General features: G+C 46.5%; 1 protein-coding gene across 10 annotated transcripts in view; it reads left to right on the top strand.

Moving 5' to 3' along the window:
- LOC118515315 (alpha-2Db adrenergic receptor) overlaps positions 1-26,873 on the top strand; it is a 139,180-nt gene that overhangs the window by 11,472 nt on the left and 100,835 nt on the right. For all 10 annotated transcript variants that reach the window (XM_036062016.1, XM_036062013.1, XM_036062015.1 and 7 more), the window contains one exon: positions 8,074-10,258. In XM_036062016.1, coding sequence (XP_035917909.1) covers positions 9,545-10,258 — 714 coding nt within the window. In that variant the 5' untranslated portion in view covers positions 8,074-9,544. The remainder of the gene's footprint in view (positions 1-8,073; positions 10,259-26,873) is intronic.

Below are 26,873 nucleotides of genomic sequence, written 5' to 3'. Positions count from 1 at the left end.
CGTGAGTTCTAACTATTTCCTCTCGGCGTTGATGCTTGATTGTCTAGATCAAGTGGAGTCCCAGTTTCTAGACTGAAAAGACTGACATTGAATCTTATCCAGATTCTATTTCCTCAGATAGGACTAGCAAGTCATGGAAGCAAAAAATATTTAGCATGCTCCAGCTAGTACTTGCCTACTAACGAGGAATCCATGGTCCTGAAGCATCGGACATTGCATGCACGATAGGTTTGATTACAGTACAGAAAATAGCAAGTCAGATAGTTTATTGAGAAACAGCGACTCACGAATGTTCTAACGCTAGCTTGGCTTTGATGAAGAAATTCCTTGAGAATCTTAATATGCTGTCCAGAACTGATTTAGATTATCCAGGATGAGTTGCACCTCGAACGACTCTTCGAGGATTGCCGGAGATCATCTCGCCATAATCAGAGCCACAGAGGGTCAGAGTAATCTTCTCAAAGGAAGGCTATACTACCGATTTTAGGGATTGTTTTTAGAGGGCATTGAGAATTTTTATATGTCTTCCAGAACTGTCTCAGAATATCCAGGATGAGTGGCTCGAAGAACTTATACCCTTTAACGATTGATGGGGATCCAGGTTCTGATAACCTTCTACAGACTTAATCTACTCTATATGACCTTTGATTTTCCCAAGCCATGGCAATGCTTCTCAGAGTGTCTGAGTGTCATTAAATCAACTAACCGATAGTCTTCATTGAAACGAATGCTTGTCTTAAAACTTATATCCACTGCGCATGCAACAGCTCTGCTTTATCGTACAAAGACACTCTCTTGCAAGTCCTTGCTAGAAACTCAATTTGAATACAGCTTCAATATCTGCAGAGCCGCTCCCTCGGAAGGAGCCTTTATAGTAAGTAACCTGCAATATCTTCAATCCATTTTGTCGAAAAATTATCTTCCTAATACTCCATTCCTGAACCAGTTTCCGGACCGGAAAATACACACACACGCACACAAAACTAGCCATACTAAAAGCTCGCCACAACTGAGATGCACCACGAGGACCAATATCGGTTTCGATCGTCAAGGAACCTTTCGACACCTTTCGTTTCTTCTCTCCCTTTTTATTTCGGTTGCTGCTGTAATACACCAGACGGAACGGATTCATGACGGGTAATATCCCGTTCAGTGCGTGACCCTTGCCCGGTTGGTTTTTTTTTTCTCTCTCTGGCGGATATTCGGTGTAAATGGAACGATAAGTTTCCTTATCGATTCTGGCCAGGGTGCTAAAATGAAGCCAATTCTGTCTTTTTTATTTGAACCGAAAAAAAAGGGTTGCCACCATTTGCCAGTTATTGGGGGGTTTTCGACGAGTTTCCAAGGGAGCTGGCGGAGTGTATGATGGACAGAAATTTAACAAATATTGTTATTATGAAGTCGAGTCGGGGACGTGGCGGAGGTTCGGGTTTTTAGTGGTCGTTTTCGGTGGTTTGGGACATGCAAATAGCGAACCGTTCGCTGGCCATACCTCATCGATCGCAATGGCGCTAGATTGTACCGCGCAAAAAAAGGAACAACCCGGAAACCCAAAGCCCAGCGGGTGTGGTTTACTACGAATTGAGAAATTCAATTACAGCTTTACCGGGGTGTTGGAATTTTATTTACCGATAGCCATGTTTTGCTTCTACATACAGTGGACACACACAGATATTCGGACTCCTGAGTAGTCCACCCGAAGGCGAACTAATTGATTGGAGTCGATGATTTGGGCACTAAAAAATGAAGCTCGAGAACTCTAACGAGTGAGTTGAGATGCGTGACGTTAATTCGATTTCACACTAACCGAAACAAGCTGTACGAGCCCAGTGCTTGCTTCGCTCATGTTAACAAGCGATTCATCAACTTCATCACATGGTAGAGCCTTCACGCAACAGGTCGATCGATAGGGGGCAATAATGGTTTAAGATCGTTGCTAGGTGAGTGTTTCGGGGAGGGTTTTTTTGTGCTGGTTTTGTTTAGTTTGGATTGTGTTTTTAACAGCTTAATCGCAGCGAGCTACATCGAAGGTGTATGTTTCGCGTGATGTAAGAAGGCTTGTCTCATTAGCATAGCACACGATCGATCTCGACGCATTGTGCGCGAGGTTGCGAATGCTACCTTGCTCGACCGCAAACGTAAATCTAATTAAATTAACCTCCCACCGTGCCTGTTCGGGCCGATTCGCACGCCGCACAGACTGCGTCAATTAGCACAGAACATTCTACCCACTAATCCGGAAGCATCTGACGCATGTGAAAAATGTGCTCACGAAAAGATAAGATAAGAAAGAGAGAGAGAGAGAGAGAGAGAGAGAGAGACAGACGAGAAGGAAAAAAATGAGTCAAACGTTTTGTCTTTTATTAAAGCAAACTTAAAATGTGATAAAAATGCACTGCAGTCTCCGGAGAAGCGTAGCCGGGGAAGGTTGAAATCCATTGATTGATGGCAACTTTATTCCTACACGCTCGTCACGGGATTTAGGACTTTTTAAATAAATTATGAATTAACTGCCGCTAATCAATCACGACAGCGGCACTACGGAAAAACGAGACCATCGGCGAGAACAGCATCGCTTAACCTACTAGTATCCGCCCGTCCCGCTCTCGATCGCTTTTCCAGCGTACGGGGAAAATTCTCAACGTCACCCTAGAAACACAGGAATAAACTTCCCACCTCAGCTCGGTGTCAATCGGTTCCGTGCGCTTGTTAAGAAGAACCTGCGACCGGAGAAATGAGATACGAGGGATCTCTGGGGGGGTTCGTTGTGGTTGGGCGGAAAATCAGTAGCAGTGAAAAATGCCAGTAATGAATTGCCCTTTGCACATGCTCTTCCTCCCCATTTTCGGAACGAGCTCCACCAGCTCCCGTCACATGGATTTTCGGTGACTTTTCTGTCGGTTCTGTCGCTCGGATCTTGATAGCGACGCTGGTATCGGTTTCGTTACGCGTCCCCATTTTGTTGTTTTGCTTTAGTTTTCTCCAATCTGCGCTTGTTTTTGTTTTCCCTCGAGGGGGATGGAGTTTTTTTTTTGCAAACCGACCTCAGAGCTGCTTCCCTTAACGAGCGATCGTTTTCCATTCCATGGTAAATTGTGAATGGGAACGATTCAACAGCAGGGAATCGATTTCTGCCCGTGTGTACACGTGCGGGCATTTCAGTGTCTTGGAACAAAATAGGACATGTATTTGATTGTGATGAGATGCATTTGGTGCGCATGCATTAAATTCAGCCAGCGAACGAAACGGCTTATTTTATAAGAAATTATTTATGGCACACATTAGGATGATTGTTTTTACGTGAATTCTGATTAAAATAGACTTTTAATAAAATAAAAAACTTAGAAGAGAAATCATTTATGGTTTTTCTTAAATCATGAGAAATGAGGTTTATGTGTCGTTTATATGGCACGTGTGCATGGCTCAAGCTTGTTAGCCACATGGTCCTGTGGTTACCGTGTGGGATCTCAGCAAGGCAAGTATTGAGTTCAAACCTCGACTAGATCGTGATGTGTGGGATGGGAGTGTCTTTGATTGTGTAGCATTTAAATTTACGACTACACTATTTCTAGACCACAAATCTACTCTATTCCGCTGCTTTTCACCTTCCCCCTTCCTCTTCCTGCTCACACACTCCCTCTCACGCGGTCCTCCTCGCTTGTTTCTTAACTTAGATTTAACCCAATGTGAATGCAAAAAATAATGTCAATCATTGATTTACTGATTAAGTTCTAATTTTCAAACACTTTTAAGGCCTTTTGAAGTACATAATGGCTCTCTTCTGTAGCTGAATTTATCGCAATTTTTTTCCCAGGACAAATTAATACCCATTTCCTTCCATTACTCTCGATATAACCACTCAGTTTAGCCGATCTAGAAAGACAACATTCCACCAGCGTTTGTTAGGGACAATTTCATCCACGGCATAAACTTCACACCCTCTTGTTGTCACTCTTCCTTCTTCTAGTTCGTGTTCCTCTCCTTGCGTTCGTATGCTGTGACCAACAGCCACCATGCCAAGGAGAATGGGATTTTCGAAAGGATTTGACTTCCTTCTTATCTCTTCCCTTCGGTGCTTGTGTCACTCACAGTTCCCATTACAAACACACACACACACACACATCTCCCTTGGGTATACATTTTCCCACACACACACACACTCTTCTTAACACGCTAGATTGAGCTGATTGATAAATATTGTAACCTTTTCCGTTCCTTTCGCTTACTACACCAACCGAACCACGACACACACACACACACGTGATTGGGCCAAAGTTTAGGGAGAAAGCTTTTAAGATGATTGATTCGATTCGAAGGCTAGTGGAAGGAAAATGATCGCATGTGTGTGTGTGTGTGTGTGTGTGGCGTGAAGAAAACAGCAAGCGGAAATCGGCACACAACGGTTTTGGGGGAAGGAAACGATGATTTTATTTCGTTTTCCCATTGCGCTCCACCGGCGGGCTGTTTGCGTCGCACGGGCAGGAACTGTAAGCAGAATGGCAGTGTGTCAAAATCTACCAACACACCGTGTGTGAATGTGTTTTGAGGAAGTTTATTTTCCCGGTGGAAAAGGATTCCCGGTGCCTGGTTGCAGCCTGGTGTGCGAACATTATGCTGAGCAATAAAACGCGTAGGGCGATTTAGAGGTTTAGAGGCGGAAAGATTTGCGCCAAGTTTAATGCTGTCCGCTATGTGTGTTTTACGATTTTCTACGGTTCTACGGAAAGGAATAAACAATGAAGGAAGAGACAAGGAAAAGAAAGTACAGTCAAACCGGTGGCAAAAAGTTTGATGAAAGTAAAGCAGCGAGTTAGCAAAACTTGGCTAAACAAAACCCATTTACGGAGGTTTGCTCAGGGAGCTGGTTTGGGGGAAGGTCCTCAAGAAGCTACCCGTTGGTTGTCTATAAAATATTAAAATTTATTACCAGCTACTATGCGCAAATGCTCACCTGGCCTCGCTGGGCAAAAAGGGAAATTATGAGGCTTTCACTTGCAAGGGAAAAAACGATTTGGCGTAGGCCAGCGAGTGTTTTCATGCACGAAAAATCTGATTGATCGAATAGAAATTAAAAAAGTGTTGAGATATATGAGTTATTTTATATTGAAATACTTTTTACCGAGAGACTACACGAAATATTAGCTGGGAACACCTCCACCTAGACTCTCGATCATCTTGTGAGAAGGTTGAGACGTTTCTCAAAGCAATCCAGGCTCAAGGGCTAGAAATTGAGCTTCTCATAATGCGCTTTTCTTGCTCTGTTGATGGCTACTTTGCTGGATCAGTATGCATGACTAATCATTCAGGGGATGTTACAGTGGATAAATCCTGGGGACTAGGGTCCAGGAGGGAGAGAAGTCACAAAGTCTTATCGAGACAATCAGTCTGATTCTCCTGTGGAGGTCACGACGTTCTGGACGCTCATTCTGCCTTTAAACAGCGACCATTTTGTCGACCATTTTGGACATTGTTGCAAGTCAAGACACGGACTCACGATAATCTCGCCACAATAATAGTAGTATGACTCTGTCTAACCTCTTCTGCATTATAGCCTTCCCGAGACGTTGAGAAACCTTGCAGTTCTTGTATGATTTATATCAAAAGAACTTCCAAATAAAAAAATCAAGATCAGTAGTGCAGTTGTGGTTCAAGCCGCTTGGAGGTCCTAAGCAGAATGAGAGTTAAATCGCTTCTAATATATCGAGTCTGCCGACTGGGGTAGAGTCAAGGGCAATGTGGAGACATTAGATGAAATCCCTAATGGAGTTTGGAATTCAAGTCCTACTACGGAGCCCCTAGAATAAAAAGGATTCCAATCATCTGATTAGTTTTCAGCAGGTCATGCTTGTTTTTGTTTGATGTGCCAGTCTCCCAGGATGGTAGTATGGATTCCTTTCTCATTTTTTGAGATCTTACTAAATTTCCATAAGCCTACTCAACAGAGCTGTCTAGAGACGAGATTTTGTGATGCATTTGAAAAGAATGGAATGAGATGTAATAATTTCTGCTGCTCCTTTTCCGAAGCTGATCTCATCGATAGCTTGCCTGTTGGACGAGCTGTTGGAATATATTTATCTTTTGTAGATTGAGCACTCTTACACACACACACACACACACACACCCGTACAGCAGCTTCTCATTAACGCGAACAATTAAGCCAACAGCCAAGCGAGTGGGTTAAGTGGGTGAAATAAGAGAAAAACAACAGCCGTAACATTGCGCTAAGGGTAAGGAGGTTATGTTGTTATTGTGTTGGCTACGACCCGATGATGAATGTTTGTTCCGAGCGCTGCCTTTACCTTACCCGGAGTGCTCTCTTTAGGGAAGGGGTTGGCACTGGACTCCGCCGCGTACGGCCGATCGTCGATTACGCACGCACCACACTCTCTCACAACACACGCACACTGACGGTCACCATTAGTCGTGCGCCGGGTATGACCTTGCGTTGCGCATCACCGTCAGCTGCACGCGAATGCATTTGCAAACCGTTTTCCCACCCATTTGCTGCTGCACATGGGAACACATCAAAACTGGGAAAATGGAGCGCACGGCAATTGCGAGCTGATGTTGATTGTTCGTTTTTCGGCCGGTGATGATGGGTGGAAAAGTGTTTGTTTGAGTTGTATGCAGCTGCATCGATATTAATTGCTTTTTGAGGAAGCCAAAGGGCACTGGGAGGGATAGGTGAGGTTAAATGTTTTTGTGTGTGTGTGTGAAGAAAGTTCTGCGAATCGATAATAAATATCAAACTACTCATTAGCTTGGGGGGTTTTGTTACTTCTCGGACCGCATTTACCCGTTCACTTCCCGAAATTAGTTTCAACAGCTCAACGTAACAGTGTGAGGTTGTTACCGCACGACCGAATGGGGTTTTGTTTGAATTGTATTAATTTATTAGCTTATTTAGCCCTGGTCATAGGGTAAAGCAACATAGCTCTGGGGTGTATATAAACTCCCGGATGTGTGTTAACTCCTGAGAGTCCTGAGGCAGCTGTTGCTATTCACCAAACTAGCTATTTTAAATTGTTTTTAGACTACTTCGTCTAGATCGGCAAGATTGTTGAAATTGAAGTTGAAGAATATAATTCCAGTTTCGATACCAGTTTCCTGAGGTTAAGTCTTCAACGTACCCAAGACTCCCTCTAATGTGATACGTCTTCGTTGATAATTAACACTGGTAGGATCAACTCTATGCATCTGTTGCAACTTTTCCTCTTCATAACGCATTCGACCACGTCATTACGAGATTAACGCACCCGAGATGCTCTACAGAGATTCCAATATTTCTCATTAGCGTCCACAACATTCTAAAAGATCTGTCCATAGGATTTGCAGTACTCTTCATGAGCTGTTAAAAAGATGAGACGACGCAGAACTGGTCTCTATACCTTGGGCCTCAATATATGAATCCATGAGCCAATCCTCTTCTGAAGTATTAGTATGATTCCTTTACATCCACGCACAGTCTTTCTGATATCTTTCGAATGATGAAATATGCGATCAACCTGTCTGATTCTGTTGGTAGTGTTGGTTTCTTCTGTGCTTCTTATAATACCTTGCTGGCCTAGGTACTCATATCTGATGCTCTGGACAGAAATCCCCAGTGTGTGTGTCTCCTGGGATGCTTTTCACTTTCATAGTACTAGTCTGAGGGATGAATTAACTTTAAGTGAGGAGTAATTCCACTGTAGTCGAAGTCGAGGTTTTATAATAGACACAGGTGTTTAGGGAAAGTTTACAGAGGGCCAAGACTTCTTCTGTCGGTTCGGTTTCCGAGGTGACAGTTGCGCCGGTCTTCATACGACAGCACCGGGGTTCTTCCGATGAGATCGATCAGTAATCAATCGAGTTGTCATCGCTGATTGTTCTGCTTCTAGCTGTCAAAATTACTTACATTTGTATTAGTAGGCAAAGAAGCTGTAGACTCACCTAAGTAATCTTCCCCATGATTGCTACCTCCTAATCTGTAGCGTTGGACACTTGATTATCTTTTGTACTTACCACGAGCATTATCCACTGCTATTCACACACTTCTCACACACATGCTTTTGCCTGTTCTACTCCCATTTCCAGAGTTCTAACCAAAACGAGCGGTACGAGCGACGGTCACCATTCCGGCAACCAGCGGTGGTAGCGTTGCGCGGCGCGTGCCAAACAGTGACTGGTGGCGCCGGTGGCTGTGGCCAGCCCAGGCCCGTCCAGCCGACACGATAAGCACCGATAAGCAGCAGACGGCGGTGCGCAGACGCAGGCGACGCAAAAAGGTGCACAGACGGTCGGGGCACGCGATGGGCCACGCACGGTGGCGCTACCGTGCCCAAGCAATGTCGAACCGGCCACGCCGGCCACAGGAGAGGACACAGGCCATACAGCAGCAGCAGCATCGAAGGCAGTGTGCGTGAGTGCGTAACGTGATGTTGGAGCTGGCTTCACGCTCCAGCCAAGACAATGCATCTCGATGACAGTTAGTACTCACCTCGCAAGCGAAAACCACCGGCCGTGAGCAAAGTGTGAGTGGTGTGATCGAAGGTAGTTGGTAGTAGACGGTACGGCGAAGTAAGGAACAGGTGCAAAACTGTGCACAGTAATTTCTAGACTCACTAGGAAACGCTTCAATAGCAAACACATCCACACGCACACATACAGACACAAGAATACACCTTCAGCTATACACAGGCTCGGGAAACGCAACGTAGCGTGCGTCGAGCAGCAGTTTCGGATAAAAACGGGTAAAAATTGTGTCTCCAGCGCCAGCCTGAATGAGAGTGGTTGAGAGAGAGCGAGAGGGATAGTGCACTCTCGCTTTCGCCTTCCCTATTAGTCTTACACCAACGCTTGGACACGTACGGTCATTGGCCTGTCCGCACGGCACTCTGTGTCTTCGTCCTTTCTTCTCGCTGTATTCCTCGCCCGTGCCATTTCTTCCAAGCGGCCATATGTGTGGTACGTCAACGTGTACTGTCCCTTGGCCGTAACACGTTAGCATATAGGGAAGGGCAGGCAGACGAGCAGGTGGCGCGGAACCAACACACACATCAGCAGCAGCAGTAGCAGCAAAACGCGTGCGTGTGTCCTAAAGCTAAGCTGTGTGTCTATCGTGTGTTATACGGCGTGTTGTGTTACACCGGTTAGGTTAGGTATGAGCGTGTAGTACGCGCCGCGTCTGGAGGAAATGTGTGTGTGTGTGTAGTTGTAAATGTGTACCGGTGGCAAGGCGATCGAGCGTAGCGATCGTCCTTATCGCGGATAGTTGTGTCTGTGTGTTTTAAGTGTGTAATAGGCAATCAAACTGCTCGAGACGGAAGGACTCGTGCGGCGTCGATCAGGAAACCGTCATGTATCAGCACGCGTTAGAGATATTCCACGTCCAGTGTGTGTGCTCAGATTCTGGTGCTCTGTAGGAGCGGAACAGTACTAGATACCGAGTGATCGGAGCAGAATCTCTCCCCAGTTCAGTTGAGCTGTCGAGTTTGGGGCAGGAACGCAGGAACGAGCGGCAACGAGCCTCGGCGAATGTGCAGTGGGCGGAGGGCGTCGTAGCGATATGGATTTCGTCTCGTCGCCGGGCAACATTACGCAGGAGGACTTCCTCGCGATCGTGGGAGCGAACGGGACGTACGGTGGTGTTGGCGTCGGTAGCCCCACCACCATGTTTAACGATTCACTAGCGGCGGCGGCGGCGGCGGCAGCGGCTGCCGCTGCTGCATCCGGCGGCACCGCCAACGGTGTCGGGCCGGGCGAAAACCTTACCATCCTGCACGGTGCCTACCCGAGCGGGTACACGCTGCCGCACATCATCATTGCATCAATTATCGTGACAATACTTATGATCATCATCGTCGTCGGCAACATGCTCGTCATCATAGCGATCGCAACGGAGAAAACGCTCAAGAACATCCAGAACTGGTTCATTGCGTCGCTGGCCGTTGCCGACTTCTTTCTCGGGCTCGTCATCATGCCGTTCTCGCTCGCGAACGAACTGATGGGGTACTGGATCTTTGGGAACTGGTGGTGCGATGTACACTCGGCGATGGACGTGCTGCTGTGCACCTCGTCCATCATGAACCTGTGCCTGATCTCGCTCGATCGGTACTGGAGCATCACGAAAGCGATCGAGTATCTGAAGTCGCGAACACCGGCCCGGGCCGCGTTTATGATTGCGGCCGTGTGGATCATGTCCGCGTTGGTCTGCATACCGCCGCTACTCGGATGGAAGGCGCAACGGCCCGAAGGTCACGTCGAGCTGCCACAGTGTCAGGTAAGTGGCTTGGGGAATACATCTGTTAGAAGACTTTATTGGGGGACATTTGTCGATACCCGTTTCTGATCAGATCCCTCTCAGAAGCCTCAGAGTACGCGACCTGCGCACTTACCCTACATGATAGGGACATAACTCTTTTAACTCTTGATGTTCAGATGTTTAACTCTTGATGATCTCCAGTTAATTCTCTTTTAATTGGAGGGTCTTTAAAATCATCCGTTTTCTGTACAGAGTGCATAGAGAGAGAAGACTCCGTTATACTAGAAGTAAATACCTATTAATTCTAATAGTCTAGAATTTCTGAAGGAAATCTAGTAACAATTCTGTTGAGATAAAGGTCATGCTTTAATATGCAAGAGGCTGCTCTAGCATCCTCCGGAAGAAGCATCAACAAACTTGTTGAGTAGAACGTGTATCGGAGTTCTCAGAGTCCTTTATATCTTAAGATGAAAGAGAACTCACAATTTGTATACATACATCCCCCCGGGGCAGTCATTACGAGACTCCAACCGTCTACGCAAAAGAAAAACCCGCTCATCTACATCCAAAATTTTCGACGATCACGCTGTGCCATCTCTAACAGCTTCTGGTACTCTGGCCCCACCCGGTGGGTCAGATCCGTGTGCAGCAACAAGCCAATAAAGTGATCCTAGCCCAGATTAGATGGGAACGGAAAAAAACACCCGTATTCCCAAAAAACCTTACCTCATAAGAGATAATTTTTCCTAACCTACCAAAAATTGCTACCACCCACGTACCTCATCGCATCTTGCCGCCCCCGGCCGTTCAGCCGCCTCCCGTGCTGCTGTAAAAATATTATACCACCCGGCATTTTTCGACTCAGCGTGTGAGTAATCTTTAACACCTCTAAACGACGTACGGGCCCCGAAACCGTTTGTTGATACGCACGCATCGTCTCCGTATCCGTCTCGCGCTTACGAATGGGAAGGCAGCTAAAGTTAACGTGAACATCGAGAATCAACCCTGAAGAAGGATGGGGAGGGGGGGGGTGCTGTGGGGCGTGAGAAAGAAGTGTGTGTGTGTGTGTAAATTTCGACGCTGTTCGATGTGGTTCGTCGGGTGTGACTTGAATAGGGAGCTGGAGCGAAGGTTGATTTTGGTGGTTCGTACTGTGAATGTTGAAAGCAATGGAACGTTCGAATATTGAATGCTTAACGCACACACGCACGCCCGCACGCCCAGGACGCGCGGCGCTAGAGCAAACAAGCAAACACCGGGAACCGATGTCTGGGAGAGCAAACTAACACGTACGCAGGCCGCCGTGAATATCCTGCTGACGCGTATATCTCACACCTGACTGGCACTGTTCGCCGCATCAGTAGCGCTGCCAAGCCCTGCGCCAGGTCTTATCTGGCGTGAGGTGTCTTGCTGAAGTATGCCCGTCAAGTTCACTCTATGGTTATTCGGCACCGTCTTTTGGCTTCAGTCACCCCCATCCTTTCTCGATACACCCCCTTTCCCCCTTCCCCCCCGGCGCTTCTCCCCAGTCTCCGCCAATCCATCGTGTTAAACGAATTTTTATTTTTGATGTTTTACGGTATGGTGCTCTCGTGGAATTTGCCGAGACACCGGAGCATGGTTTTGGGGGAGAAGGCCTAACCGGCACCATTTGGAACATTGGGGAATGAGTTCCCAGGAGGGGTGAGCTGCTGGAGGGCAGCATATTGTGGAAGCTAATATCCGGCGGCAGGGTTTGATTGTTGAGAACTCATTCAATGGGAAAGGAATCGAGCGCGAGCACACCCCCCCCCCCCCCCCCCTCAAGAAACCCAACCCAACGCCCTTCGGTTCGGTGCTGTTGGTGGCGAAAGGTAAATTTATCCTTCGGCCTCGGAAATTCAATACGAGCATCGCGAGCTCGCACACGCGTGTGCCACAGCTAGGAAAACACACACACACACGCTCCCACTGCGGGCGCCATGTTTGTGCGTATCGTGTTGAAATGATAAGCAAGCCAAGGTTTGTTTCTTCCTCGTTTTTTTCCTGCCCCGCGTTGTCTTTCGCTGGGCTGAAACAATAAAACACACAACCATACAACACCGAACTCAGTACAATGTACTAATCTGGTGATATTAGTCCACCGTCCGCCGCCCCGCCCATCACCGCGGTCCTCGGCCGAAAAAACCGTAAGCCGAAAAAGTTCGTTTTTCGATTCCACTTGACGCCCACTAAATCCGCGCTGATCCTGCACGCATGGCACGCTTCGGAAGGCGGCGGGAGTTTGTGTGCCCACAGCATCCTTAAGCCGCAGCTGGGGGGGCCACCGCGAACTGCTCCATCCTTCCGCCCGAGCATCCATCAACCGTGAAGTGAGCGTGGTTTCCGGTCGTCGTCCATTGTTGTCATCCTTAGCTAAGCCTCGCTGAGGCCCGGCTGATGGCCTCCGGTGAGAAAATCCTCGCATTTTGCCAACAACCATATGCATGTGTGTGTGTGTGTGTTTGCCTCCGAGACGCAGCGAGATTACACCACCCGCCAGGCCAAATATGGGTACGCGGTACTACTACTTCCGGGATTCCGGACGACATCTTTAAATACCGAAAAAAGGGAAAACCAGCAGCACGGGAAACCAACCTACGCCACTTTCACTTTCAACGGTTCTTGAACGGTATACTGCGGTAGATCAACAACAGCAGGTGGTGAACATTCTTTCAGGTGATATGTGTGTCTGTGTGTGTGTGTGTGTGTGTGTGTGTGTGTGTGTGTGTGTGTGTTTGTGTTCCACCGGATGCGCCCTAGTTTGATTCTACGCCGTTATGGGGATCGGGTTTAACCAAATAGCTTGGGCGAACCCGGACAGTGAAATGGTGGGGGTGGAGAGGGGGGGGGGGGGGGTTGGCAACCAAAATCCTTCCCGTGCGTCTGCCAACGAACAATAGCCGTGAAGACGAAAAGAAAACAAAGGCAGATAATAATATGTAGATATTGATGGAAAAGGATTGTGTAACGTGATCAGTAGAATGGGGTTTTCGGAAGCAGACGAGCAGAGTCGTGCTCGTTACCCCTTTTATTTCCTTTTACACACACACACACACACACACACGCAAAAGGGAGACGGAAACGGTTAGAAGAGATGGGGCGGAGTTGCGATATTATTTGCTCACGTCAATTTAATTCAATTTCGACTGTCATATCCAATATTTGCATGCACCGTTGGCACATGTTGGTTTCGGATCACTAGAACGGTACGGCTAGACAGTAAAGAGCAGTACCCTATCTAGCAATGGCTGGGGGAGGTTAGTTGAAGAAGTTGAGCAGCAAAGAGTGGTAACTTCCCATTCCGGCGGCATTGCGCGTTCGCCGAGGACTTGCAGTATTGCAGTCGGTGAAAGACCAGGCGTCCGCTTGCATCGGTTAATGTTTGTCTTCCACTCGTCTGGATAATGTGACGTCCGGCAACAAACGAACAAAAACGCACACACACACATACGTTCCAAAGGACGAGATTTGCGAATGCATTGCAATGCTGGCAGAAGTAGAAGAAGAAGAAGAAAACTCACCCCTCCACCCCCGGTTAAACACTCAAATCCATTTCCTGTGTATGCGTGGCGTGCTTCTCTTCTTAGCGCGCACACACACACAAATAAAATGGCTGCCACGCGACACGCGACAAAAATTGCTGGACGAACGGCTCCGTGCTTAGTGGGGCTGCTAGTAGACTCGTAAAATGAGTACACAGTTTTTAAACGGACTGCTTGGAAAAAGCATTCATATTGCTGCCTTCTGCTGTATTCTTCAAGGCACGGAATGGCAAAACAGTGGATGGTAAAAGGCAAAGATGTCTGTCAGCCTGCAAGGCCACAAGGACTCGGCGAGCCAGCATCAGTGCCTACCACGCGGAAGGCGTTTAAGTGGAATGAAGCGTGGAATATAGAAAAAAAAGGGGTGAATGATACAAAGCGCACGCACACACACACGTAGTGAAAAACGCATTTGCATTTTCCTTGTTTTGATTTTATTAATGCTGTAAAAAGATGAATATTTATGCGATGAGTGTATCGTTGTTTGCTTGCCAGCTTCTTATGACATTGTGACTTCGAAGACGAGCCAAGTGCTAGGGAAGAACTGGCGAAGGACAACTCGTTGGCCACGAGGCAACACAAAAGCGTCCATTTATTGTTTCTCTCCCCCTCATCTCTGGACTCTGGATATGGAAAGTGGAACACACATACACACACACACAAATAAATTGACATGCTAACTTTCATGGATGGGCCGGTAAGGCAGCTAGCGATAAATGCTTAGTAAGCGGACCACCATTCCAGGATAGGGACAATCTAAGGCTGTGAAAAGCATTGTTTTTGAGCGATGGAAATGACCGGATCCAATGGACACCGGCAGCGAAAGATGTGGAGAGAGAGAGACTCTGGCTCGTAGTATATGGAAGCTTTCCCTGAAGAACGCACCGTAAGGAACCACTCCAACGCTGATGTTGCGTGTTGTTTGCCTGGGTTTTTTAATTTTCTTACCTCATCTCGACGAAAAATTGTTCCCAAACAATTCCTCACAAGCAGAGCTATTAAGAAACCCTTAATAAGCCACCTGATTTGTTTTTTACTTTTAAAACTGTATTAAAGGAGATTTCATTGAAGATCGAAGTTTTTGCATCTGATGCCACTCAAAATCTCAATGCCAATGTGTCTGAAGCTTGCTGCCTGGAGTTGATTTATTTTTTCCTTCGAAAGTATACGCCTCACCTTATCAAGCTGTGTCAACGGGGCCATCTTTGTGCATTATAATTGTGCCGTTGAAGTACCCGGGACATCACAGGAACAAAATCTGCAAGGGAAGTGTTCGGGATAGCCGTTCCCGGTAACGGGCCATGCTGGACGTTGGCACATTGTGACCTGATGTGCTTAAGCATATGAGAATTGAGGAGAGAGAGAGAGAGAGAGAGAGTGAGACAGAGAGAGATGTGTGGAGAGGATGAAGTACATTATCCTTTCCCTACTGTATAGTGGCTGTCAGGGAATCGTTCGTTACGAAGGGATGCTCGGTAGGACCTGGGTCGTCTAGGACACCGACGAAAGGTTACGACAGGTAATTCTGGGTGCATCTCGACGGCGCACCTTGCTGTCTACAACTTCTACTGATGTTAGACTGATGTTGAAAGGGCGAGAGTCCAGCTCCATTTGCCAACACCCCCACACACCTCACCTCTACAATCTCCAGGTTTTCCGGCCGGGAAGTGACGACGCCAGGCGCACTTAATATCATCCGGGGCAAAAACTGTCACATTCCTTATTGTCATGCCGGTGCGCCTCTCGAGTGAAGACAATAAGGGCCAAGTAGCTCTCGGTAGGCTTTGAAGCAAAGCGTTTTTGGGATCTGTCGCACGCGTAAATACTCCAACCAACTCTGGAGCCAATAAACACCAGTTTCCAGAAAAAGCGGGGTTCCAATTTAGTGTCGCGACAGTCGTGTCGGGGAGGTTGGGCAGGGGCGAGCGAGACTGGAGGACGCGTAATAAGTGACGCCATGGTGCTGGTGAGCTGGTGGACGAAACAATCAACCGACGCCTAGCACCTGGGACACACGCCATAATGAAGGCAACACGGAGGTGGTCTGGTTCGTCGCAAGTGCAACGGGCAACAAAACAAAGCGACCTGCGAGTGTTGGGTGGAAGGTGAATGATGCTTGACGTCACCTGCTTTTGCACTTAATGATGCACACACACACACCTCTGGATGCAATTCTACTTTGAACGAGCAAGGGCCGCTGTTTAAGGCAACTGTTTAAAGCCTTGGTCGATTCCGGGAGTTATTGCTTGAAAAACTTCAAGGATTAGGGCCTTTTTTCGGATCTCTTCCTTAGACATCCCACAATGTTCCTCGCCACTTTCTCATCTCGCCCTTCCTACCTTTACTAGTTCGTGGAACAGAAATTCCATCCCAAAGCCACACGGACACGACTTTGCCTTTAAGCGAACCCCCCAAAAAAAAAACATCATTTTACTGGACACCGCATCAATCTCCCTCGCTTTGCGTTTTGCATACCGGCAGGAGCATCGCTCGCTCGGCGAGGAGCTCACTCTTAACCTTTACCTCCTAAAGGATCGAACGAGTGTAAAATCAATAAATTCTCAATTTCGTACCTTCGTTTCTGGCGCTGAGGCTTTTCGTTCCCAGGATTCCGGAATCCGGAAAGTTGTCGGAGGTTAGCTGTATGCTACCATTCGTGGTCCGCGGTTTCCCCTTACCTTCTTCTCATCAAGCCCCTTTCCTCCCATACCATTATCGTCACTCAACAAAACATCAAACAGTGCTCAGGGCAACAAAAAAAAGAAAACGCACACCAACCATTTGATGAAGCATCGCCTACTCGCGCACGGCCCAAGGAAGGCGTCGATCGATTGGTGGTGGAACGAAAAATTCCGTCATCAGCCAACGATGCGGGACGAATACGTAATGGTGCAGCGTCGGCTTCAAGAAACCGGTTTCAATGGGCTAGACCTACTGCTAGAGTGACCCCATCACCAGATCATCAGCCGGGGATGGGTTTTTTTTCCCCGGGAAGAGTCCGTGGGATATTATTCGCCAAAGTGGAACGATTTTTCGTCGAAACGATTGTTGGGTTTGCTGGACGTGTGGCACTAGGTACCCGTAAACCTTGCCGAAACCTTGAAGTTCGTGAAGTCGTCTTGCTGGCTCATCACATCCGCATATTCCGAGTACGATTTCGATGCTGCACGTTCGTGTGAAGATAAAAATGGCACCACTCGACCAGGAAAAACACCGGGAAGGATTAAACTCTCGGTATCGTGGATGATCGTTTAGCGTACGCCCTCCCGGTTTTTCCATTCAAATCTGTTCCGTGACACTAGCCGTCGGTTAATCGGCGATAGGGATGGGCATAATTGTGCAAATAAGTGGAACTGGTTCCGGACGAATACAAAAAACAATCTTAGCCTGTTCCAATAGGTAGGTGCAAACAAACCGCTTGGAAGCGTCAGAATCGTCTGGATCGCTAGAATCTTTGGAGCACGGTTCTGACGATTCCGAAAGATTCCGTTCATTCCGACGGTTTGAACGTGTCCAACGATGTAGATGGATCCGGACGGTTCCGCCGGTTTCAACGATTCCGATGATTCCGACAATTCCGGGCGATTCCTGACAGTTCCAACGGTTCCAACGCACCCAGGCGATTCCGGACGGTTCCAAACTGTTCCAAACGACTCCGAACGATTCCGTGTGAAACCAAAGATTCCATTTCCTCGGAACCGGAACCGGAATCTAACCAGCTGGATTTGAATCCGGAACCGCGGGTGCATTTCAGAGAAAACCCATCACTAGCAAGCGACCCTTCGCAGCAGATAGGCGGTCTTCGCGGGCTTGTGCAGCGTCCTTTACTGCCCGAACCCGGCCACCTGGTGATGCATAATTTTCTAATAAAAATTTATTGCCCTCCTTACACGTAAACGCGGTGGGTAAGGATAATAGGAAGAGAGTGGGGTTGAGAGTTTGTGGAAAACAAGCGCCAGTTCCGGTGTACGGTGGTACCATTTTAGCACTTTCCAGGAAGCTTTTTACCATTGCTTTGATTCTGTTTTTTTTTCCACCTGGTGGCTCAGCAAGCGAGCCGAGATTAGAAGGGAAAATCCCAGGTAATGGTTTGCAACGGCTGCATCCTAATCCCATCGCAAAAACAGAACCCAGAGAGTGAGAGAGAGAGCAAGAGAGTGAGAGAACGAGTGAGATGCCTTCAGAATGAATGGACGGGAAAAGTGTTATCGGAAAACTGCATGATCGAGTGGTTTTAAATGCTCAGGTGATTAAATTCAATTTTCACAGCGCTTTAAACGGCACGGTAATTAGGATTTACCGAGTGAAAGCGGCTACCCCGCGCTGGGCGGGGCAGAGAATTCTGCAGAAGCAGCAGCAGGCAGCTCGGTGGAACTGCAAGTGTCGAGCACAATCCGTTCATTTTCTAGAGTGGTGGCAAAACTTTTCACTAACCTCCGTGGGGGAAAACCCGTGCGGTGAAGGGGTGAGGAAGAAAGAATTTGACGTAGCAGCAGCAGGAAGGAAGGGGAAAAAAACTGCCAGCAAAACTCGACATCGTTTTACATCTCCAGCCGCAGCTGGAATGTTTTGGGGCGAAGTTGCTGGGGCGAAGGTGTGGCCTGTCGGAATGTGAAGCGAATTTCACCTGACAGCAATTATCGCAAACCATGTTCGGACCGACCGGTTCCGGCCGGACCAACGGACGCGCGAGAAAGGAGTTCTGCTGCGTTCAGGATTAGTGCACTGCCACAGGGTCCTTGATGTCTCATTACAACGACGCCAACAAAAAAAACTGCACGAAACTGAAGAACCATTCTCGGTTCACACCGCGCTAGGGAAAGGAATTCAATTGTGTGAAGCGTTACACGGTGGGAGAGTTGGATCGATTTAAGCACTCGCGAAAGTAATCAAGCCAACATGAGGAACGAGAGCGAGAGAGAGAGAGAGAGAGCAAACTTTGAGTGCACGAATTTTCATTGGTGGAAATTGGGTTTGTTCTAGGTTTTCATCGATAGAAAAATAAATGATGACCAGGAAGTGAAGCATAGAATTTTCCTCGTGGGCAAAGGTGTGAGCCATATTGTATTTGCACGTGTTCCAGGCACACGCAGCGGCGGTAAAGACAATTCGCAAAACCGCAGATAGAATATTCCTAATGGATGTACTCAAAAAGAGCCTGAAAGTATGCAATCTGAACAGCATTGTTATATTAACTATCTACCTATGAGTAGCTCTAGTTTGAATCAATTTTAGCGTTATGCCACATAGATTTTTCTTTTGGTCTTCAATGTAGTTTAGCACTTATTAAGCTCAGGACGGTACTGCTACATACGGTAGGACCGGAGATCACACCCTTTCCCGACCGACTTCCAGTATTTATTGATTTAAATAAATTTGAAGAAAGCTACAGCTGGCAGGAAAAGGTTTTTCGAGGTTGTAGTGTCAAAAGAGAAGAATTGGCTGTTCACTAGAAAATGCCACATTATCTCGTTTGCAAGCCCTCCTACCAACAGCCTTCCGCATCAATATTGACTCATTCATCAAGGATCTTGGTCAACGATAAACGATCATTTGTCAGTTCAGTGCAGTGGTTTACCATGTTCATATACAAACCTGACGTGCTTGGTCTGCTTTCTCAGATGTAGGAAAGTACCAGCTGAAGTCTCAACTTTGAGGAGAAAATCCGGATGAGGTTTGATGGCAGCTTTTTCGTGTAAGTAATTGAGACTTTATTGATTTTGACCGAGTCTAGCAGTTATTCTGAGCTCTTTTAAAGGGACCAGATCTAGTCCAGTGAGATGATATACCTCATCGAAGCATGTTTTTTTTCTACCAGATACGTAGACAAGGGGCAGTTGATTGGTAAGCTATTGAACATAGCCAATAGATATTAAAAAGCAAAACAAAGAGCTTCTTAGTCTCAACTGAAGATAGCTTCTATCCATAGGTCTGTAAAAAAGGTTGATAAGATCCTGAAAACGTTTCTGCGATCTTTGTTCTGTTCCAAGAGTCAAAGACGATGTTTTTGGACCACACGAAAAGGTGGAATTTAGCAAAGTTTGGTGTTGTTTATGGTCTATTCTACTTCTACCTTGACTACCAAGAAGGTTTGCACTGTCGTTCCTTCTGAATTCCATCGTGACATGGAGTCTTCGTTCTCTCGTGCTTAGTGAGCGAAAGAAAAATCGTTTCCATGTGTAAATCGATACGCTTGAGTAAAAATAAGGAAGAAAATCTAGCGACTTACCGGTCTCTATGCACGGAAGATGATTTTTAATGGCTTGCACGCGTGCTCACGGTTCGAACCACAATCATTAAGCAATTGACGCAATTGTTAGTAAACGTGATGATCAATATTTATCGTTGCAACTGCAAACTGCATCGAACCACAGTCAGCTGTTGTTTATAGTGTTGGTTGTAATAATTTCGAATTATTTTAGACTGTTTGTGGTGCAGGGCATTTTCTGACAGCAAATGTTTAGCTCGCGTTTTGGACCGTGTCCTAAAGCCACAAACGAGCAGCGAGACTCGGGTTTTTACGCATCATCTTGCGAAACACACATTAATGGGGCTGGGGCTTTAAATAACTGGGTGCATTTTAGCACGTTAACCAGCAGCTCGTTCAACACGTTTGCTCGAAGAGAGGAACATATTTTGGTAAAGAAGAGTTATTGTTTTCTGGCTGTTTATTCTAGTGTATTATCCGATTTTCATTATAAATAAGCCTCTTCTCGAAGATCTCAGACGTACGCAAGCATTTTGATTTGTTGATTGCATACTGTAAGGCGAACGGCAAGAATGCTGCCTACTATCCAAGATTTTCTTCAAATATTTCACTATTCTTCTTGCTATTAGTGGGTAAAATGAGAGGTAATTGTCACGTCCAGATCTCTCAGTTTTACCTTTTTTGAATTATCTGTAATGTCTTGCCTGACAGTATGACAGAGCAAGTGTGACTCTTTCGAACTCCAAATAGTTTTCTCAGTCCCAGTTAGTTAGCGAGTTGCTCTTGGGTTATCTGATTTTTCAAAGTTGACGTTGAACCACGGTCCTTCCGTGTGAAGATAGGCGCCACAGTCACCTCTACCACCGGGCCACCCAACGTTGAGGATACTATTACTGCCGAATGACATCTTTGGGATAATTGAAGTTGTGGTCTTCTTCTTAATCTAGCAGCAAAGCTAGGTTTGCTCTTCTAATACTGGTTCTAGATGAGGTTCCGGGATATAAACTTGGTGCTCAATAGCTCATTTGTTAAGCGAAGATTTCGTATGATGCAGTTTTAGTCCCAGCAAATCATTTTCCCAATATTCGAGTCAAGTGTTTTTTCGGCCAGTGTTTTCCGAAGCACCCCACAGTGCGGTTGACTATTTTTATTTGACTTCTAGAGCACTAATGTGCTACAGCAAACATGGACGATGTACATCTGCGCTCGGTTTTTAATGCTTTGAACCCGCTATTGTAAACTGGTACAGTTTATTTGCTTACGCTCGGATGCGGTTCCACCAAACACTGCAACAGCTCCCGAACCTGTGTTGAGCGGATGACAAACATTGGTTTGGTCGGTGGCCAAACAGCTAACAACTGTCATCCTTCATCATCCGGCGTCCACCATAATCACTGACGGACGATCGGCGGCAGCTCATTCATTACAGTGTCAGCGGGATGACGAGACGAGTCGCGTGTTTCACCCCCTCTTCTTTTAAACAAAACCAACCACAGCTACCTAGTCTCATGATGGGATTTGGTTGATTAGAGCAAGAGAGAGAGAGAGAGAGAGATGGAAAGAAAAATTGCGAAAGAAAATTTCACTCTGGAGTTGCTCCATGTGTTTGACCGTTTTTCGGATCTAAAATTAGCATGGACTTCCTTCTTGGTTTCTTTTTTTAATATGTGTGCACACACACGTGCGTGTGTGCTGTCCGCACCAAACCGGACCGATGATCGATACTTTAGCTGCACCAGCCTCAATACCGGGCTGCTCGCTGCTGGTTCACTGAATGCGATATCACATTTCATTCCAGCTGTGCACAGCTTGCTTCACTTTTCCGACCAACCTTTTTTTCCCCTGTGAGCAGGTGGATATGATGGGATGAGAGAAAGGGAAGGGGAGAGAGAGAGAGAGAGAGAGAGAGAGAGACTGAGAGGGAGAAGTTGTAGCACATACGGTTCATCCGCCCGGTACCCGATGGGAATGGATAAGTGCTGGTGAATGGATCGAACCTCCTAGGGTACACCGGGCAGGCATGCGAATGGAATGGTGCGGTGAAAATTCGTTCGATAGGAAGAAAAAAAAATTAAACGGAAATACTTCGGTCGGTGAAGGGCAACTACTTCAAGCTTCCGAAAATAACTAACCATCCTCAAAACACACGCACTCACGTGAGCAACAACAGCAAAATCAAACCTGAGACCTGGGGAAAAAATGAAAAACCTGCCCTCTTCCAAGCGGGCGCCAACCATACGGGTGGCAATTCGATTGCGATCGAGTTAATGTGATTTTTCCTCTGTACGGGGTTTTTGAAGAGCACGAATTCCAAAAATTATTTGAAGGAAAAAGGGGCGAGAGAAAGTCTGACAAAAACGTTCACGACGCACGACGCTAATCAAATCATCGACATCGCGGCCCAGTTTATCAATCGCTCGGGTTGAAAATGACGAAGAAAAGCGCACCGCAAATTATCTCTCCCTCTTATTTTTCGGGCGGGGGGAAAGGGGGGGTGGGGAGTAGAGCAAATAAATACACACCCGGCCCAAAATTTATGGACGATTGGGCTATCAATCTTCCAGTCGGTTCGTCGGCATACGGGCTTTCGGCGGGTGCTGACATGTTTGGCGATGCCGATGCCGATATCTCCCGTCTCCAGCGAAGTAACGAACAAACATAACGTCCAAAAGTAAATGCAAATTTTTGCCCAAAAACCTCAAAGTCGCATGATGCAGGAATAGGAAGGAATTGGGATGCTGATAACATCATGCAAAATTTTGCCTTTTTATTCCGTACGTGCGGCGACAAGGGGCCCGCAGAAGATGTCTTCTAATGTTGTTCCACACCATTGAGCAGTGATTGATTTAATGTGGGCATGTATGTGGGTGTGTGTGTGTGTGTGCTTACTTAGACCGCAATTTGTGTCTATTAGTGTGTCGAGCGTCTGTGCACTAGTGATAGGCGCTTGGAATTGAACGACGACCTGTATAAGATTCCGGGTCCGATTTTGATTACGGAACCAATTCGAAAATCGATTCTGATACCACCTCCAATTACGACTTGGATTCTGTTTTCGATTCCAACTGGGATTACGAAACCCATTCCGACATCAGTTCCTACTCCGATTCAGACTCCAATTCCGAATCCAATTCCAACTCCAATCTAGACTCCGATTCTGTCCCGATTGCGACTACAACTCCAACTCTGATTCCGATTCAAACTTCAATACCGACTCCGGCTCTAGAAACGATTCCGATTTCGATTCTAGAGATCAACATCAATTCCGATTCCAGAACCGATTCTATTCCTGCACAATCAAATTTCAGAAAATTCGATGCTATCTGGAATCGAACCACGTTTTGTCCATCGCTACTCGGCACACCTCAATCAAATCAAGAGCCAACCAGATGGGGGGCGATAGTGTGTGCCTTCGTTTTCTTTTTTGCTCCGTCGATGCTAGAATTGCCCAGAATTGAAGCATATGGTTGTATTGAGTTCGTTCTACTGGTGGTTCCCCCCCCTCCCCCCCCCTCCCCCCCCCTCCCCCCCCCCCCCCCTATTTGCTTTACTTGGAATTGATGCAAATGAAGTGGTGTATAGCAAAAATGGTCGCGGCCCTAATTTGTACCTGTCACCGTGCTTAGTGAGCGAAAGAAAAATCGTTTCCATGTGTAGATCGATACGCTGATGGTACGCTGGAGTAAAAATAAGGAAGAAAATCTAGCGACTTACCGGTCTCTATACACGGAAGATGATTTTTAATGACTTGCACGCGTGCTCACGGTTCGAACCACAATCATTAGGTAATCGACGCAATTGTTAGTAAACGTGATGATCAATATTTATCGTTGCATCTGCAAACTGCATCGAACCAGGCACGAAAACACAGTCAGCTGTTGTTTATAGTATAGTTTATTGGTTGTAATAATTTCGAATTATTTTAGACTGTTTGTGGTGCAGGGCATTTTCTGACAGCAAATGTTTAGCTCGCGTTTTGGACCGTGTCCTAAAGCCACAAAACGAGCAGCGAGACTCGGGTTTTTGCGCATCACCTTGCGAAACACACAATAATGGGGCTGGGGCTTTAAATAACTGGATGCATTTTAGCACGTTAACCAACAGCTTGAGCAACACGTTTGCTCGAAGAGAGGAAAATATTTTGGTAAAGAAGAGTCGTTGTTTTCTGGCTGTTTATTCTAGTGTATTATCCGATTTTCATTATAAATAAGCCTCTTCTCGAAGATCTCAGACGTACGCAAGCGTTTTGATTTATTGTTTGCCTACTGTAAGGCGAACGGCAAGAATGCTGCTTATTATCCGAGATCTTCTTCAAACATTTCACGTTTTCTTGTGATTAGTGGCTGAAATGAGAGGTAATCGTCCAGGGCGATCCGGTTGCTGAGATGATAATGGTGCTGGTCTTCACAAGGCAAGGTCGGGGTTCAAATTCTAGCTCGACTGCCTCCCCGTACGCGTGACTTCTTTGCTACGGATAAAATTAAGTCACAGTAAGCCAGAAATACCTCAGTCCTTGTTGCACGATCGTCATCGATTATATCGACTATATTCCGAGAGAGTTATTTGTAGGTTAGTCTCGATTAGGGTAAGTCAATTCTCGCAAAATCGTTACCCTAACCTCACTTTTACGCTTGCATTACAAATGTTAGTGATAATTGTTTGTTTTTCCCATTGAACTATAATAATTAGTGTGTAAGCTATGGTGAACTCCGACATGTTCGATTATTTATAAAATAATATCAGTTCAAATAGTTCAGTTATTATTTATGAATTTTTTAAAATTATTCTTAATTGTAAAAAAACCACTTCATCTAGGATTTACATGCATCCATGCAATTTGGAATGCGGATTGCATACCGGCGTTCAAAAGTACTAACCGCTTTGATTAAGTTAAATAGAACGCCTTAATGTATGCAATTTTTATCGTTTTTGTTCCTCTTTGCAATGTAAAGGCAATTGATATAAAAGTCATCTCTGTAAATAGTTTAATCAACCTCATCCGTACAGTACAGAACATCGTACAACAAATGTCGATAGACTGTTAAACAGATGCAGACTTTATTTAGCTACTCTTGCTGTCTTCTAAAGCACATGACAAAACACAACGAACACACTGACACACGCAGGCACAAAAATACTACAAAGGCTTAGCATATCTCCGGCTGAAATAACGTGGCTGCCACGCACCCGAATGGCCCATACAGCGAATGGGCGATCAAAGGCGATGTTATTCCTTCACTTGCTTTGTAAATATTTCTTTCGGCACACTTTCGACACTTTCTCATCTGCCGGAAAGCGGTGAAGGTGGTGGTGTTTGGAAGAGCACCCACTTCGCCCCTTTTTCTTCCAACCCCCCTCCCCCCTTCCTTCTCGTCCTCCTCCTCTCTCTCTCCCTATCGTTCCCGCTTTGTCCCCGTCACAAACAACAACATTCCAGTTGGCCGATTTTATTGATCGATTTTTGCCAGTTTCGCATTTCGGGCTGCATTTTAAATCATCCACGCTTGAGGGCCACGCTCGGAAAGTCCAACCACGGAAAAGCAGCCCCAGCAGACGAAAAAAAAAAAATTCTGCCCGACAACAACAACAACAACGGCAGCAGCACTCCCGGGTGCAAAACACAAACTGCCGGACGGAGCAAGGCGAAATTGCGAAATGCAAAAACAGAGGTCTTCTTCAGGGCGGCCAAGATAGCCGCAAGCACCAAAACGCCCCGGTCCTACCGGGCACGGAATGAGTGAGTGTGAACCCGGGTGCCTATATCAGCATGATTGAAAAGAACGAGGGCCCATCATTCGATGAGTACGAGGGCCTCCCGCAAGGCAAACACCCGAGAGAAATAATATTTGTTCCTCTCGGAGGATTTCGGTGGCAAAAAACAACATCCCAGCAGCAGCATCGCTCCACTGCTGCCGGAGCATAGCAACAACTCCGCCCGGTAACTTCAACATTCGTTTCAGACGGGGGGGGGGGGGGGGCTCTTTTGGTTCCTTGTGCGGAATAGATAGATATACATTCTTCTCTGTCCATTCTACCTCCATCATCTTCATCTCCAATCAATACAACGCCAATGCACAGGGAGAAGAGGTACAGGAGGGAAGCAGCGAGAGGTGTAGCATTGTGCAGTAGCACCAGCCGAAGAAACTGGTCCTAAAATGGCGTCACCAGAAACAACATAGTCGCTTCCCGACACAACAATAAGAAAACAGACACAGGACGAACCTCCGAAAAAATACAAGAACTCCTGTGTTTCCTTGTGATGTGTGTGTGTGTGTGAGTGTCTGATGTAAAAATATTCGATAGGCGGAAAATTTGATGCTCATCTCACTCTCTCTCTCTCTTTGGGCGAACTTTGAAGTTGAAAAAACAACACCCGCGACCAAGACACGGACATGTTTCGGCGACGCCAAATCAGAAGGACTTCTTTCCAATGGCCAGACAAAGTCTAATTTATGCTTACCGGCGGTCAGTTTCGATGAATGCTTCGATGGGAGGAAGAGCCAGAGAGAGAGAGAGAGAGAGAGAGAGAGAGAGAGAGAGAGAGAAACCCTCGCAACAACAGTGATGGGCCCAAAAGTCGATGGGAAAGTTTTTCAATTTACGTGAAAAGCTAATCCCAGCCTAACCGGGGCTTTACATTCTCTTGCTGCTGGGGGAGAGTGGCTTTTTTTTGCTCGAGTCTGGTCCACTCCGGACGCGACCACTCATTCACATTTGGTGTGCGTAAACACACACCCAGCACCCAACACGCATCAGGCCCCGAAATCGGTTCCACTTGGCGCACAAAAAAAAAACATTCCAAATGAAGTGAAAGATGTGCTGCCTTTCGTTCGATCTGAACTGCAGTAGGTTAGAAGGAAAA

Source organism: Anopheles stephensi, chromosome X, assembly GCF_013141755.1.
Source record: "Anopheles stephensi strain Indian chromosome X, UCI_ANSTEP_V1.0, whole genome shotgun sequence".
NCBI classification, from domain to species: Eukaryota; Metazoa; Arthropoda; class Insecta; order Diptera; family Culicidae; genus Anopheles; species Anopheles stephensi.
Note: the sequence above shows the minus strand (reverse complement) of the source record. Positions and strands in the feature narration are given on the sequence as shown.